Consider the following 14,115-nt stretch of genomic DNA (forward strand, 5'->3'; position numbering starts at 1 on the left):
CAGCGTGAAGGAATCTCACCGAACATCTGTGGATACTCACTTGATGCCCTGGAAGGTTAGGCGTTTAAAATTAATCAATTTGTCTTGTGCAGAACAAATAAGTTGTAGTCCCAAGGATTTTTCTGTCAAATTGGCTTGAATAATTGATTCCCACTAAATAGTAAAAACTCATGCAAACTGGATGCTTACTGCCACGTTAGCAGTCACCAGCATCCCACCATCTGCTTCACTGGGGGGATTTACAGAGACTTCTTCCTGTGTTGTTTTTCCTCTCCTAACCTCTGGCCATATTTCAGTCTGTTTCCAGATCTGAAAATCCCTCTGGTGCTGAAAGACTAGTGCCCTTTGCTGTCTTAATCCTAGGGCCCCATGAGCACAGTGAGCTGTTCTCTGCACAGTTTGCTCATTTAAAGCCTAGAACTCCTCTGTGCCATTTAGTATGTATGTTTAAGGGATGTGCTTAGGAAGAACTCTTGGGTTTTTGCAAAATCATTTGTCTTGTTGCATGTGAGAATTATCTGTGCCCGGGCAGAGCTAGAGCCAGGCTCTCTGTCCTGTCTTTCCTGGGACTTCATAAGGACCTTTGTGTCCTGTTGTTTTCTCAAGTGCTTCCCGGGCTCCTGTCACTTCCTTCACCCATGGGTCATTCCCACACTCCCCAGAGGACTCACACTGCCCCATGTCAATCACAGCAAAGGACATGCAAGGCGAGAAAAGCAAAGGAAACCAGCCTGGCTGACAGTTGGATGGGCATTCCTGTAAAGTGCCGTGTCTCACTGCTTTGTTTTGCATGGCAGCTTCTGGTTGCATTTTATGTTTGGTTCATCTTTAAGGGCCAGGAAAGGACCTGAGTGATGATTAAATAAATAAATAAATAAATACTCCAAAAGAATGCCGGCCTGAGAGCCACACTTGAAGTTTAGTGTGGGATACGTAAAGTGAAGTGCTGTAAAGTGAAGGGCTTTTGAAAAAATGATTGTGAGATGATTTTGCTTCAGGACAGAATAAACAAGCACTTTGATGAGCAGTCTCCTGAAGTTTGTGGTAAATAATAAAAATGTAGATTCTGACCTCAGAAAAACTGACTGGCATAAATGACTATAATTCTCTTTTAAAAATCTCATAAATTTTATGTAAAAGTATAATGGCCCTTGAATTTGAAGAAATCTGTTTATACAATTCACATACCCCTCCCCCTCCAAATGCAGAGTTGGGTAACTCCTTTTTAAAAATAGAATGGTCCACATTTTCTGGCACAGGTCCTTGGGGATTATTAGTAGTCAGCGCTAGGCCAGTAGTCACTTCTTGGGCCAGTGACTTCAGGTAGTGCCATGTGTCATGTCTCAGCCTTCAGCAAGACTCAGAAGCTCTGAGACATTGCAGGTGTATCACTTCTAGCCTTGTGAGCACCTGGCTCCGTGTGCAGTGTCTGGTAGAGAGTAGGGGTGGACACCTCTGCTTCCACCAGTGACATGGGCACAGTATGGGACTTTTAGTCTCCTCCCCAGATAGACAAGAGACCATTTACTCCTTCCTGAGCAGAAAGGTAGAGGAAGTCATTAGCAAAGGCCATGATGATAGTGGACAGCAGTGCTCACGTGACTTCTTAAGGAAGGGCTTCTGAGGGAACACAAGCTCAGGGATGCTATGGACATTTTTATTTATTTATTTTTGTAGAAGAAATATTTAATGAAAATTTAACTTGCTTGATCATATTCTTATTATGAGAATGTCTTTATATCCAAAAAAACTGCAACCCTGAATGAATATTGTATATTTTTAAAGTAACTGTTATGGCTTGAATCTGAGATGTCTCCCTTCAGGGTCATAGATTGAGGTCTTAGTTTTTGTCTAATGATGGGCTTTGGGAATGTAGCTAGACTCATTGGTCTTATCAATGGGCTAAGTACTCCTTTGATAGTATCTTTTTTTTTTAATATTTTTATTAGGTATTTTCCTCATTTACATTTCCAATGCTATCCCAAAAGTCCCCCATACCCCCCCCTCCCCTACCCTACCTCTTGCGTGCGTCCAACTCGACCAGCAAGAACGACGCTGCTTGGGAGAGCTTGATTGCAGAGGCAAAAAGACCCCCAGCCCAGCCCTGGTGCTGCTTTATATAGGCCTAGGAGAGGCGTGTGACGGATTGTGTTGTGTTTGGTTGATGCTTACTACCTCATTTGCATTCCTACATCTGATTGGTTACTTTCTCTCTTACCTGATTGGTTACTTTCTCTCTCTTCTGATTGGTCAATTTCTCTCTCTTCTGATTGGTCAATTTTGGTCAATTCTCAAAACCTCATCTTGGCAAAAAGCTTTCCTGCCTATGTATGCGTGGTGGCCAGCAGAAGCCTGTGCCACTCTGCAACAGCACATGTGGCTTCCCACATCTCCCCCTTTCTGTTTTAATAAAATGAGGCTGGACTAGGCCTGTGCAATTATGTCCATCTGCTGTGGCTCCTGTTTTAGGTCGTTCCTCCAATGTCACAGTCTTTTCCCGTCGTAGGGTAACTCTATCGCCACCGGGCCCCGTGCCTTAGGTTGGCCTGTGCATGAGGAAAGTTGCCCGTCTCTGGATACCCCAGTGCTGTGTGACAGTAACTGCTAAATGACCTAGGGCGAACTCTGCAAAAGAGGCCAGCCAAAAAATGAATTAGTGGGGAAATTATGATCACCCTGTCGTATGCATCAATGTGCAAGGGCTGATCAATGATTGTTGAGTCTCTCTCATGCGCAAGAGCAGAGTACTCAGATGCCGACTAATTCTTGAGCATAGATAACCAAACTTCAGGGGAGGCACCGTTTTCAATAGCCAATAGTGCCTGAGTTATAATCACCTTGTCACGTTTTTGTTGGGTTCTAAATTTGCATACCAACCAGAGCATGAGCACCAGTCCACAGCATATGGCAGCACCAAACAAAATCACTCCCACCCATTCCTTAAAGTAAGAGAAAGCAGAGGAAAGCCAAGAGGTAAAGTCTCCAAAGGTCACAGGTTCTACTCTGGTTCCATTAAGGTTCAGGATCTGTTTCTGCAGCCTCTTCTGCAGCCTGTCCAGCTCCTGCGACCAGTTTCCCTTCAGATAATTCGATAGGTCTGTACTTTTAATAAAATAATTATTAATATACCTATTGGGAGTAATGCATACATGCGGAGTGGATGCCACACAACTCATTTGAATGACATCCATCATCTGTTCCATGTTATGCTGTAAAATATCCACTCTCTGATTCACTAACATTAATCCTGAGGCGATATGAGAATCCACCCTTTGCAGAGTGAGCAATGCCTCAGACGTTTTTTCTGCTATCTGACTTATGGTATCAGCACTATTAACTTGATTGGCCATAGCAATTCCTGCGGTAACCACTGATGCTGCAGACACTACAATGGCAGTGACAATGGCAGCTATGATTCCAAAATCTCTCTTCTGCCTAATTAGACTCATTATTGGGAACTTCTCTGGATCTGCCTCAACAGGTACAGGGACCAAGATTGGTAGCTGTACCACTAAGGCTAAGAATTTGGTTCCATTCCAGCATTGCGTCAAAAAACAAGTGATATTTGTACAATCTAACCATTCTGTATCATTTTGAAATTCAGCCAATATAAAGAAAAATGGAGGACTAACACAAACTTCTACTGGAGAGGTAGTCATATTTCTGATAACTCTATTAGTTGTCACATTATCTAAATGAGCAGAGGTATTGGAAAGTGTGGCTGAAACATTCAGTATCTCATGAAAGGTGCCAGTCAGCAGTGCAAAGGCTGACAGACTGGTACTAGCACCTGCCTCATTACTTAAAATCCATTGGTAATATGGCCAAATATTTTCTTTTCCTATAGCATCTTCCTTATCATTCATTACAGTAAAATCTAAAGGAGGTGACAAAACAAAACCCTTTGCTATTTCTTTTCGAGGGAAAATTTTTGATTGACAAGGTGAAAAAACTATAGGAAATGTGAGGTCCGGATGACACCAGGGCACGCTGCGTTTAGCAGTAGCATTGCCAACAGGCCATCGTGATCTTTTGGGAATAGTCACCTTTCCCTTTATCATAATAGTGGTGATGTTTATAGGTGAAGTTATATTATTTCCAACATCACCTGAGCCTAATTGCTCTCCTTGGACGACTTGCATTAAAGCATTAAGTAACACTCCAGAGCTCACTTTATTTTGGATAATGGGGTCTGCCCAATTAGAGATAATCTTTTTCTTTAAAAATATACAGGGTGTAAAAGGTCTATCCACATCATGCACAAAGCATAGTGTATAATTTAAATGAAAACTCGTACTATTATACACCCGTGGCTCTTGAGGAGTTTGTAGTGCACAAGGTGCATCCAGAAAACATTCTGTTGCATAAAACAAAGGCAAGGTGGAAGAATTGGAATGTACCGGTAAAAGTACTGGCCATGATCTTACTATGGCCCACAAAGGTATACTTATCCCGGTCTTAATCATCAGGAGCAGGAATAGCAGGATCATCTTGGGATTCATCTTGCTCTTTCACGGTCCTTGTCAATCGCGTCGGGACCCAAAGTGGATTTTCTTCACCCTGTGGAAAAACACAAATAGTTCCCCGGGATCTGATTAAGATAGGATCTGGGCCATACCATTTATTATCAAGGACATTTTTCCATTTGACCATTTCATTGGGCGATTGAGGCCATTGTCCGTGCCTTTCGGCTGGTGATCTTCCAGCATCATCCAATTTTAAAAAAATTAAGAGTAAATATTGTAAGGGATAGAGCCATCTTTGGCATCATAGCCTCTATTCCCCCTTTCTGTTTTTGCAAATATTGTTTCAAAGTACGATGAGCTCTCTCAATGATGCCTTGGCCCTGTGGATTATAGGGCAGTCCAGTAATATGTTTCACTTGCATTTGTTTGCAAAATTGGCTAAATTTAGAAGAAGTATATGCAGGACCATTATCTGTCTTTAGCACTAGGGGCTTACCCCATGCAGCTCAAGCCTCTAAGCAGTGAGATATGACATGAACTGCTTTTTCCCCTGACAAGGGAGAGGCATGTAGGACACCAGAACTGGTATCAATAGACACATGTACATATTGTAATTTCCCAAAAGCTGGGATATGCGTGACGTCCATTTGCCAAACATCTAGTGGTCGCAATCCGCGAGGATTAACGCCCACGGAAGGTGCATTAATAAATTCTACACACCTACCACACTGTAGGACAATATCTCGAGCTTCTGTTCGTGTGAGCTTAAACTTTTGTCGTAATGTAGAAGCAGGGACATGATAAAGTTGATGAAAATTTTTTGCACTTTCTATAGAATTTTGTGACAGGAAAACCGTATCTCTGGTGGCTGAATCAGCAATTGCATTACCCTTAACCATAGGTCCAGGTAATGATGTATGTGCTCTAATATGTTGAATATAAAAGGGATGCTCACGCATCAAAATACAATTTTGTATTTTCATCAAAGTTTCAGTTACTGGACTAGACTGCTTAAAATTTCCAACAGTCTCTAACATTAGTACAGCATTAACCACATAAACAGAATCAGAGATAATATTTATGGGCATAAGAAATCTTTTAAAGACTTCTAAAACCACCAAACATTCTACCAATTGAGGGGCTCCTAGTGTAAATTGCAACCTTACAGCCTTTTCATTAATCACATAACTTCCAATTCCTGTTTTGGATCCATCTGTATAAATATCAATGGCTCCCTTTATAGGAGTATTAGCCGTTACCTTTGGAAATATCACTGGATGCAATAACAGAAAATGTAATAAAGGATGTTTAGGATAATGATTATCAATTAAACCAGAATAACTGCATCTAAGAATAGCCCATTCATCTATAGTCGCACACAATGTTTGCATTTGTGCAGCAGTATAGGGGACAATTATGCTATCCGGCATTTTTGCAAAGTGAGTAATTGAACTTTTTATGCCTTTATGGGCCATATTTGCCACCATGGTGGGATAATGCTCTATAGTCTTATTAGGGGATATATGTGGATGTATCCATACTAAAGGACCATCTTGCCATAACACAGCAGTTGGCAAATTTATGGTTCGTAATATGCATAGGCAAAAAGGTTTTTGCTCATTTATACGATTTAGCTGTGCTGTTTGGATTGCTTCTTCTACCTTCCTAAGAACATCAGAAGCCTCAGGTGTTAATTGTCTCGATGAGGTAATATGTGATTCTCCTTCTAAAATTTGAAATAGAGGTTTTAATTCCGAAGTAGGGATCCTTAAATAAGGTCGAATCCAATTTATATCTCCTAATAATTTTTGAAAATCATTTAATGTCTTTAGATGATCTTTTCTTATACTAATCTTTTGTGGGGTAACACACCGTAAAGTAATAGTGGCTCCTAAAAATTGACTAACATTAGACTGCTGCACCTTTTCTGGTGCAATAATCAAGCCATTATTTTTTAAAGTTTCATTAAGAAAGCCATAAGCTCGCTGTATACTTTCTTCTTCAGGTCCACAAATCACAATGTCGTCCATATAATGACAAATTTTTAAGGAGGGGAAACCATCTCTAACTGGTTGTAAAGCTTTTCCTACATATAATTGACATATGGTAGGGCTATTTGCCATTCCTTTGGGTAACACTCGCCATTGATACCTTTTATCAGGCTCCATATGATTAACAGAAGGTAGGGTAAATGCAAATCTAGGTTTATCTTTCTCGTTTAATGGAATGGAAAAGAAACAATCCTTAATATCTACTACTATAATTTTCCAATCCTTAGGTAGAGCTGAAAGTAGGGGGAGTCCTCTTTGTACAGGACCCATAACTTGCATTTGTGCATTAATGGCTCTGAGGTCATGTAACAATCTCCATTTACCTGACTTTTTCTTTACAACAAAAATAGGGGTGTTCCAGGGTGATTGTGTGGGTTCTACATGTCCCAGGTCTAATTGTTCTTGTACTAATTCTTTAGCTGCTTTTAATTTCTCAGAGGATAAAGACCACTGAGGCACCCACACCGTGTCCTCTGTACACCACGGAATGGGCAAAGGCTCCTCAGCGGCCCCTAGAAAAAACCCAGCCCTTTCTTATCTGCTTTTACTGTGGCTTTAACTGGTGAAATTCTACCTTGTAAACTTTTTCCTAGACCTAGTCCAGGTATATATCCCATTCCTTTCATCATTTCCTTGCTTTTCTGAGAATAATCATTTGTCAGTATAAAGTTCATGGCTGACATCACATCTCTTCCCCATAAGTTTACAGGTAAAGGGAGTACATAAGGTTGAAAAAGCCCTGTCCTTCCTTCTTTATCTTTCCATTGTAAGGATTTTGCACTTATAGTTGGGGTAGCCTCATATCCTAATCCTTGTAAGCTATGTGATGATTGATTAACAGGCCAAGAAGCAGGCCACCAATTACTAGATATAATGCTTTTATCTGCTCCTGTATCCATTATACCTTGAAAGGTTTTTCCTTCTATTTGTAATGGTAAAGTGGGACGATTATCCAAATCTAAAGATATGTATGCCACATTAGTTCCTGTAGAACCAAGTCCCTTATCTCCTCGGGAATCCTGGCTACTAGGGAACATGTTATGCAAACTAGGAAGAATGAGCAATTGAGCAATGCGTTCTCCAGGAGAAATGGCTACGATACCTCGGGGTGCAGAACACATAATCTTAACTTGTCCCTCATAATCTGAATCTATAACTCCAGGGTGTATCATTAATCCTTTCAAAGCAGAAGATGACCTACCCAACAGTAGGCCCACTGTATCCTTTGGTAAGGGACCTCTAAAATCTGATGAAATAGGTTGGCATCCCATTTGAGGTGTAAGAATTACTCTGGAGGTGGCACAGATGTCCAATCCTGCTGAACCCGGAGTGGCTCTCCTCGGTCTCTGGGTGGCCTCATGGACACTGTGGTCTGGAGTGCCCCATACATTTGGGGGCCCTGGGGACGGGGGCCCCTTACTCCGTTTTTTGGCTGTTGTACTTTAAACTGAGGTATTGGCCTTCCTTTTATATCTCTGACTGATCTACATTCATTTGCCCAATGTTTTCCTTTCCCACATTTTGGGCAGATACCTGGTCCTGTCTTTTCAAACCTACTCTTCCTACCCTTTGTACACTGCTTTTGCATATGACCTGTTTGTTTTGTTGTTGTTGTTGTTTAGAATAACTCCAACCTTGAGTTTCCAATTTTAAGCTAACTTTCTGTTACAAGCAAAAGGCTGCCTGCCCCTTTAAAAGCTCCATTTGCAATCGGCCCTCAGCAGGGCTTTTTCAGCTGTACTTGACTCCCAGCCACCATGCAGCTAACTTGTCAATTTTTGCTGTGCAGACTGAGACTGCTTTTTATATTTTTCAACATGAAACACAGAACAACAATCATTCAATCATCCAAACATGAATTGACAAACATATAGACAATTTGGTGCACCAAAAACAGACAATAGACAGCTCAAAGGGACACAGATATCCTAACCAGAGCTAAGAATCTCTCCATAGGAGTCAGAGAGGAAGCAGGACGTCTCCCGTTTTCCTTCTGTCCCTAGGAGGGCTCTGAAATAGCTTATTTTCATTTTTTCTCTTTCTTCTGGGAATTCTGCACAGTGGCTGCTTCTAATAGTTACTCCTCTTTCCCTGAGAGCTATCGTTAAGCCTTTGATGAAGGCTGCCTCTTTAGTCAAAGTCCTCGAGAGGAGGGTAAATTGACTTAATTTTTTGTTCTTCATTTTTTATATTATCCTTTGTCTCTTTATATTATCCTTTGTATCTTTATTTTTAGCTTCCTTTCTTTTTCTCTTTTTTTTGTATTTCTTAAGTTACTTATTTTTCTGCGCGCGTCTTCTTTTTCCTTTCTCTCTGTTTCTGATATGCCTTCCTGGTACTCCTACAAAATCGCTGCCCTTCCTTAACAGCTGGTCCCACACAAACCCAGCAACAACTACCAGACCTACTGTGTAAGAAAGCATACCTCTCAGAGACTTACCTTAATTTCTTTATACTTACTGGTACCACCGTTCCTCAGCTGAAGAGTTCTGAATCCACGCAGTTGAATCCTTCTCAGCAGTCTGTTGTGCAGGAACACTTTATTAACACCGCTCCCCAGCTGAAGAGTTCTGAATCCACGCTGGATCCTTCTCAGCAGCCTGTTTTACGGGAACCTTTATTAACCGCTCCTTCCCCGCGATGCAGTTCTGAATCCTCCCTGTAGCAGGGGGTCTTCGCTCGTGCCTGAAGATGTTTCGTCCCGGGTTCTCGGCACCACTTCTTGTGCGCGTCCTACTCGACCAGCAAGAACGACGGACGCTGCCTGCACGCGTTTATTGGGAGAGCTTGATTGCAGAGGCAAAAAGACCCCCAGCCCAGCCCTGGTGCTGCTTTATATAGGCCTAGGAGAGGCGTGTCTCACACCCGGATTGTGTTGTTTTGGTTGATGCTTACTACCTCATTTGCATTCCTACATCTGATTGGTTACTTTCTCTTCTGATTGGTCAATTTCTCTCTCTTCTGATTGGTCAATTTTGGTCAATTCTCAAAACCTCATCTTGGCAAAAAGCTTTCCTGCCTATGTATGCGTGGTGGCCAGCAGAAGCCTGTGCCACTCTGCAACGGTGTGGCTTCCCACACCTACCCACTCCCACTTTTTGGCCCTGGCATTCCCCTGTACTGAGGCATATAAAGTTTGCAAGTCCAATGGGCCTCTCTTTCCAGTGATGGCCCACTAGGCCATCTTTTGATACATATGCAGCTAGAGACAAGAGCTCCGGGGTACTGGTTAGTTCATCATGTTGTTCCACCTATAGGGTTGCAGATCCCTTTAGCTCCTTGGGTGCTTTTTCTAGCTCCTCCATTGGGGGCCCTGTGATCCATCCAATAGCTGACTATGAGCATCCACTTCTGTGTTTGCTAGGCCCCGGCAGAGTCTCACAAGAGACAGCTATATCTGGGTCCTTTCAGCAAAATCTTGCTAGTGTATGTAATGGTGTCAGTGTTTGGAAGCTGATTATGGGATGGATCCCCGGATATGGCAGTCTCTAGATGGTCCATCCTTTCGTCACAGCTCCAAACTTTGTCTCTGTAACTCCTTCCATGGGTGTTTTGTTCCCAATTCTAAGAAGGGGCAAAGTGGCTATGGACATTTTTAAACACGGTATTCTAGTAAAATAGCTCATCTACTCTGGTTTTCATTTGATTGGTTGGCTGATTTTTAGTTTCATAATACATCATTGTGTGGCTGTTTTATCATGTGCTTGTCTGAGCCCCCTGTGGATGGACATGGGAACAACATACTCAGCCTTACATTTGTGTTGCTGTTTCCTTGGAATATTCTTATTGTAAAGATTCTATGAGAAATAGATGCATGCTGTAGACTGTTGTGAGAATTCAATTAGATGATGTTATAAAGACTTAAATTAATGCCTGGCTGGAAAAAAAAAGTTATATAAAAAAGTATTTGTTGGTATGCTTCTTCTTTTCATCGCCTCTGTCTTCTTCGTTAGACTCTGAGCCCCTAGATAAGGCATTTGGCTGGAAAACCTTAGCGGTCTCAGCTCCAAAGTTGTTAGAACCATAAGGAAAATGATTATTATTTGTTAAGCAGTGAGGAAACCTCATTACCAGAAGCTCAGAGGAGGGAGTCCAGAGCCAGTTCACCCTGGAGCTCCCATCTCTCCTTGTATACATACACCATCCTCAGTGAGTCAGCTGCTCTCATGGTCCTCCTGTCACATGGTGCAAAGCTCCTTGTGGTCTCTATTGATCAATAGTGGCATCTCATTCTAAATCCCTGACAGATTTACCCTCATGTTTCATTTAGCATCATTAAATAAATGTTTGGCTGAAACTATTGCTTTGACCCATAGGAAGAGGTGTCACCTTACCCATAACACACATATTTAAGCATGCGTATATGTCATTCTTTACAATAGAATCTAATTTTTTTAATTGTCCTGAAAACAGTCTCCTAACCTTTCCCACCTGTTGTGGTTTGTATATAAAGTGCATAGCCAAAGGCACCTGTGCCGAAGGCTTTGTCCTCCATCAGGGGAGGTTCTGTAAATGAGGACATAGGACCTAGTGAGCTGCAGTAGGTTGTGAACACAGGCATGTTTCTTGTCCTGGGTGCCTTCCCATCTCTCGTTGCTTCCTGATTGCTATGATGTGATTGCTTTACTGTGTTCTCTCCAGCACACTGAAAACCATGAACTGAAACAAATCCTCCTTTAAGCTGTTTAACAGCATGGTGATGGGAAAGTGACTAGCACACCAATGGAAGATTAAGCATGGTTTTATGTATGCTTAGAAAACAAACACACAAATATTAGAATAGATTTAATGTAGGTAGCTGTCAGTGAACTGTCTGCAGTCCCCAGGATGTGAGGACAATCCTGTCAGGCCGTGGGACATGCTCATGCTTCTTCCTTTGCTTCTCATAGTTTTAGATTGGTGGCTTTAGTTTTTAAAAATGTATTAATTGTGCATCAGTGTTTTGCCTGTATGTATGTCTGTATGAGGGTGTCAGATCCTCTGGAACTGGAATTACAGACAATTGTGAGCTGCCATCTGGGTGATGTGAATTGGACCTGAGTCCTTTGGAAGAGCAGACAGGGCTCTTAACCACTAAGCCATCTCCCCAGCACTGCTTATTGTATTTTTAATTGAGTCAATGCCAAAATTACCACTCACACTTATTGGATCTGGTATAATAGCATTAACAATAATTTATCTACATAAGAGTCATTACTGTATCCCATTCTTGGTAGAAACATATAGAATAGTTGGATTTGGGATCAGTAGAAACCATCTTGGAAGCTGCCTAGCAAAGGTCTGTGAAGATGAGGCAACTATGTTTAGTTTATGGTCCCAAGTTGAACTCTGAATTGGTAAGGCAATTCTGTACAAAATAATTAGGATACTTCAGAAAACTTCAGTATGGCCTATGCATTTGATAATTTTGTTTGTACCAATAAAGTTCTTGCTTTTAATAGTTGTATTATGCTTGTATGTGGCAATGTTCTTACTATTTGGAAAACACATTGAAGTGTCTGATGGAAAACTATAAAGAAGTTCTTTTTCCTTCTATGAACGTTTCCTGGTGAGGTGAACATTCACTCATCCCAGATGGGGCGCCAGTAACAGATTGAAGTAATGATTCCATCCCACTTGGGCGCAGTGAACCATTGAATTTGCTCAATCAGGCTCACTCACAGGAACTTAACTTGCTGCCCAAAGATCTGCATCCTGAAAGCTTCCACCTAAATGTAAATGACAGCTTCTTTATGACTGCATCCATCGAACTACCACTAAACTCCCACATATATGTTCCATCGGAGACCACTGGGAGCTGGAGGGGAGCTCAGGAAGGAGTGGCTACAACCTCGAGTACCCTGGCTAAGATGCTAATGGCATTCTTCTCTGAAGATACTGTTCTACAATAATTCTTTTTTCTGAATTTGAAATTAAAAGTTTAGAAATTTCAAGGATTGTTTTCAATTTAAAAATATGTGTATCTAGTTCTTGAGTTCATTCATACTAAGTTTGTCAACATATAACATATACATATATCTTATAATGTATGTATTCATAAGATATATATTGTTTTTTAAAAGGTTCGAAAACGCCTTAATTTTATTTTATTCTTATATCAGTACCACAGTTATGGGGAAATATACCTCATGTATTGAAAAGGACAGAGCTATAACAGATAAAGACTCAGAAATGTACATCTCATTGACACTACATTACATTAATCAATAGCTATACCTTTTGCAAAGTGGCTATTATTGCTGAGAACAAGAAGGATTCCTGGTTGAGATGCTGTACCTTTTCCTGTTGGATTTGGATTGTCAGTGTTGTGTTGTGCCTATGTTCACAAGGGGGCTGTTTTCCTGTTATGTCTCTGTCTGGCTTTCATGTTACGTTAATACTGGCCTTCCAGGAGAAAGTGAGAAGCAATCTCTCCTGTAATTGGAAATTTTGAGAAGGACTGACAGTAATTATTCTTGGAAATGTTTAGTCATGTTCACTAATGAAGCATCTGGACCCAAGGTCTTTCTAATGATAAGATCTAGAGTTTGAATCTTTTGATAGAACTGTTTTCTGTTTCTTCTTGGATCTGTCAGTTCCTAGGGATTTTGTTAATTTTTTTTATTCCTTTGTAGTTTAACTTATATTGACTAACAGTACACATTGTTTATTGTATAAGTATCTGATTAAGTTTTATGTAGTTATATTTAAACCACACAGAATAAACCCTCCATAAAAACTGCCTTGTTTTGTGCATCTTATCAAAAATGCACTGTGTGGGTGATGGGGCTCTGAGTCCTCTGGGGCCAAGTCTTTACCAGTATTTGGTGTTTGCCACCAGGGTGGAATATTCCAAGTGTTTTTATTTGCTTTTCAATTTTGAAGATTTAAAGCTATCATGTATAAAAACATCATTACTAAAAATACACCTTCAGTCTATTATGGTTTTTTTCCCCATTTCCTTTTGTGTGTGGTATGTGAATGTGTATACATGCTTTAGAATATATGGGAGCAGATTCCTTCATTTCAGCTCAGCTATATCTGTTAACAGTGTACTTAAGAGGAGTAAAGGAATTTCCCATGGTGCGTATTAGTCAGCTACCAGTAAATATGGGCAGGAATAAACAGTCTACAAATGGCATCTCCTTTATTTTAATTGCTACCGCATCTTTGTCTTTTCAGCATGATGTATCCCAGACATTACTCAAGGCAACACTGGACAGTGTTGTAGAAGAATGTGTCAGCTTTGTGGGAGTGGATATTAACATTTGTTCTGAGGTTTTGTTAAGGTGAGACAAGAGTTTAACTTGCTAGCTAAGAGAAGGGGACATGTGTATAACATTGTCAAGCATAGACAGTCTATAGGTTTATGTTCTCTGTAGAATGACCAGAGAAGAAGGTGTCATTTAAGGAAAGAATGGGAAGAGTTCAACTGTTATTTTCAGTGATGCACAAATGAAGGCCTCATGGTGACCATTGATTGCACCAGTGCTGCTGACAGAATTTAAATAAGGCCAGCATGGGAAAGTGCTGTTGTCCCAAGCTGGAGAGTAGATATTCTTCACTAGCCCAGTCTCTTGCACACATTTCTCAAAGCTGAAGGTAACCCAAAGTGGGGA

General features: G+C 40.9%; 1 protein-coding gene across 2 annotated transcripts in view; it reads left to right on the plus strand.

Moving 5' to 3' along the window:
* Positions 1–14,115, plus strand: part of Srbd1 (S1 RNA binding domain 1) — a 172,882-nt gene that overhangs the window by 139,883 nt on the left and 18,884 nt on the right. For both annotated transcript variants that reach the window (XM_021186295.1, XM_029471564.1), the window contains exon 17: positions 13,679–13,785. In XM_021186295.1, the coding sequence (XP_021041954.1) occupies positions 13,679–13,785 (107 nt within the window). The remainder of the gene's footprint in view (positions 1–13,678; positions 13,786–14,115) is intronic.

This window comes from Mus caroli, unplaced genomic scaffold (assembly GCF_978045245.1).
Source record: "Mus caroli unplaced genomic scaffold, Mus_caroli_1 scaffold_18, whole genome shotgun sequence".
NCBI classification, from domain to species: domain Eukaryota; kingdom Metazoa; phylum Chordata; class Mammalia; order Rodentia; family Muridae; genus Mus; species Mus caroli.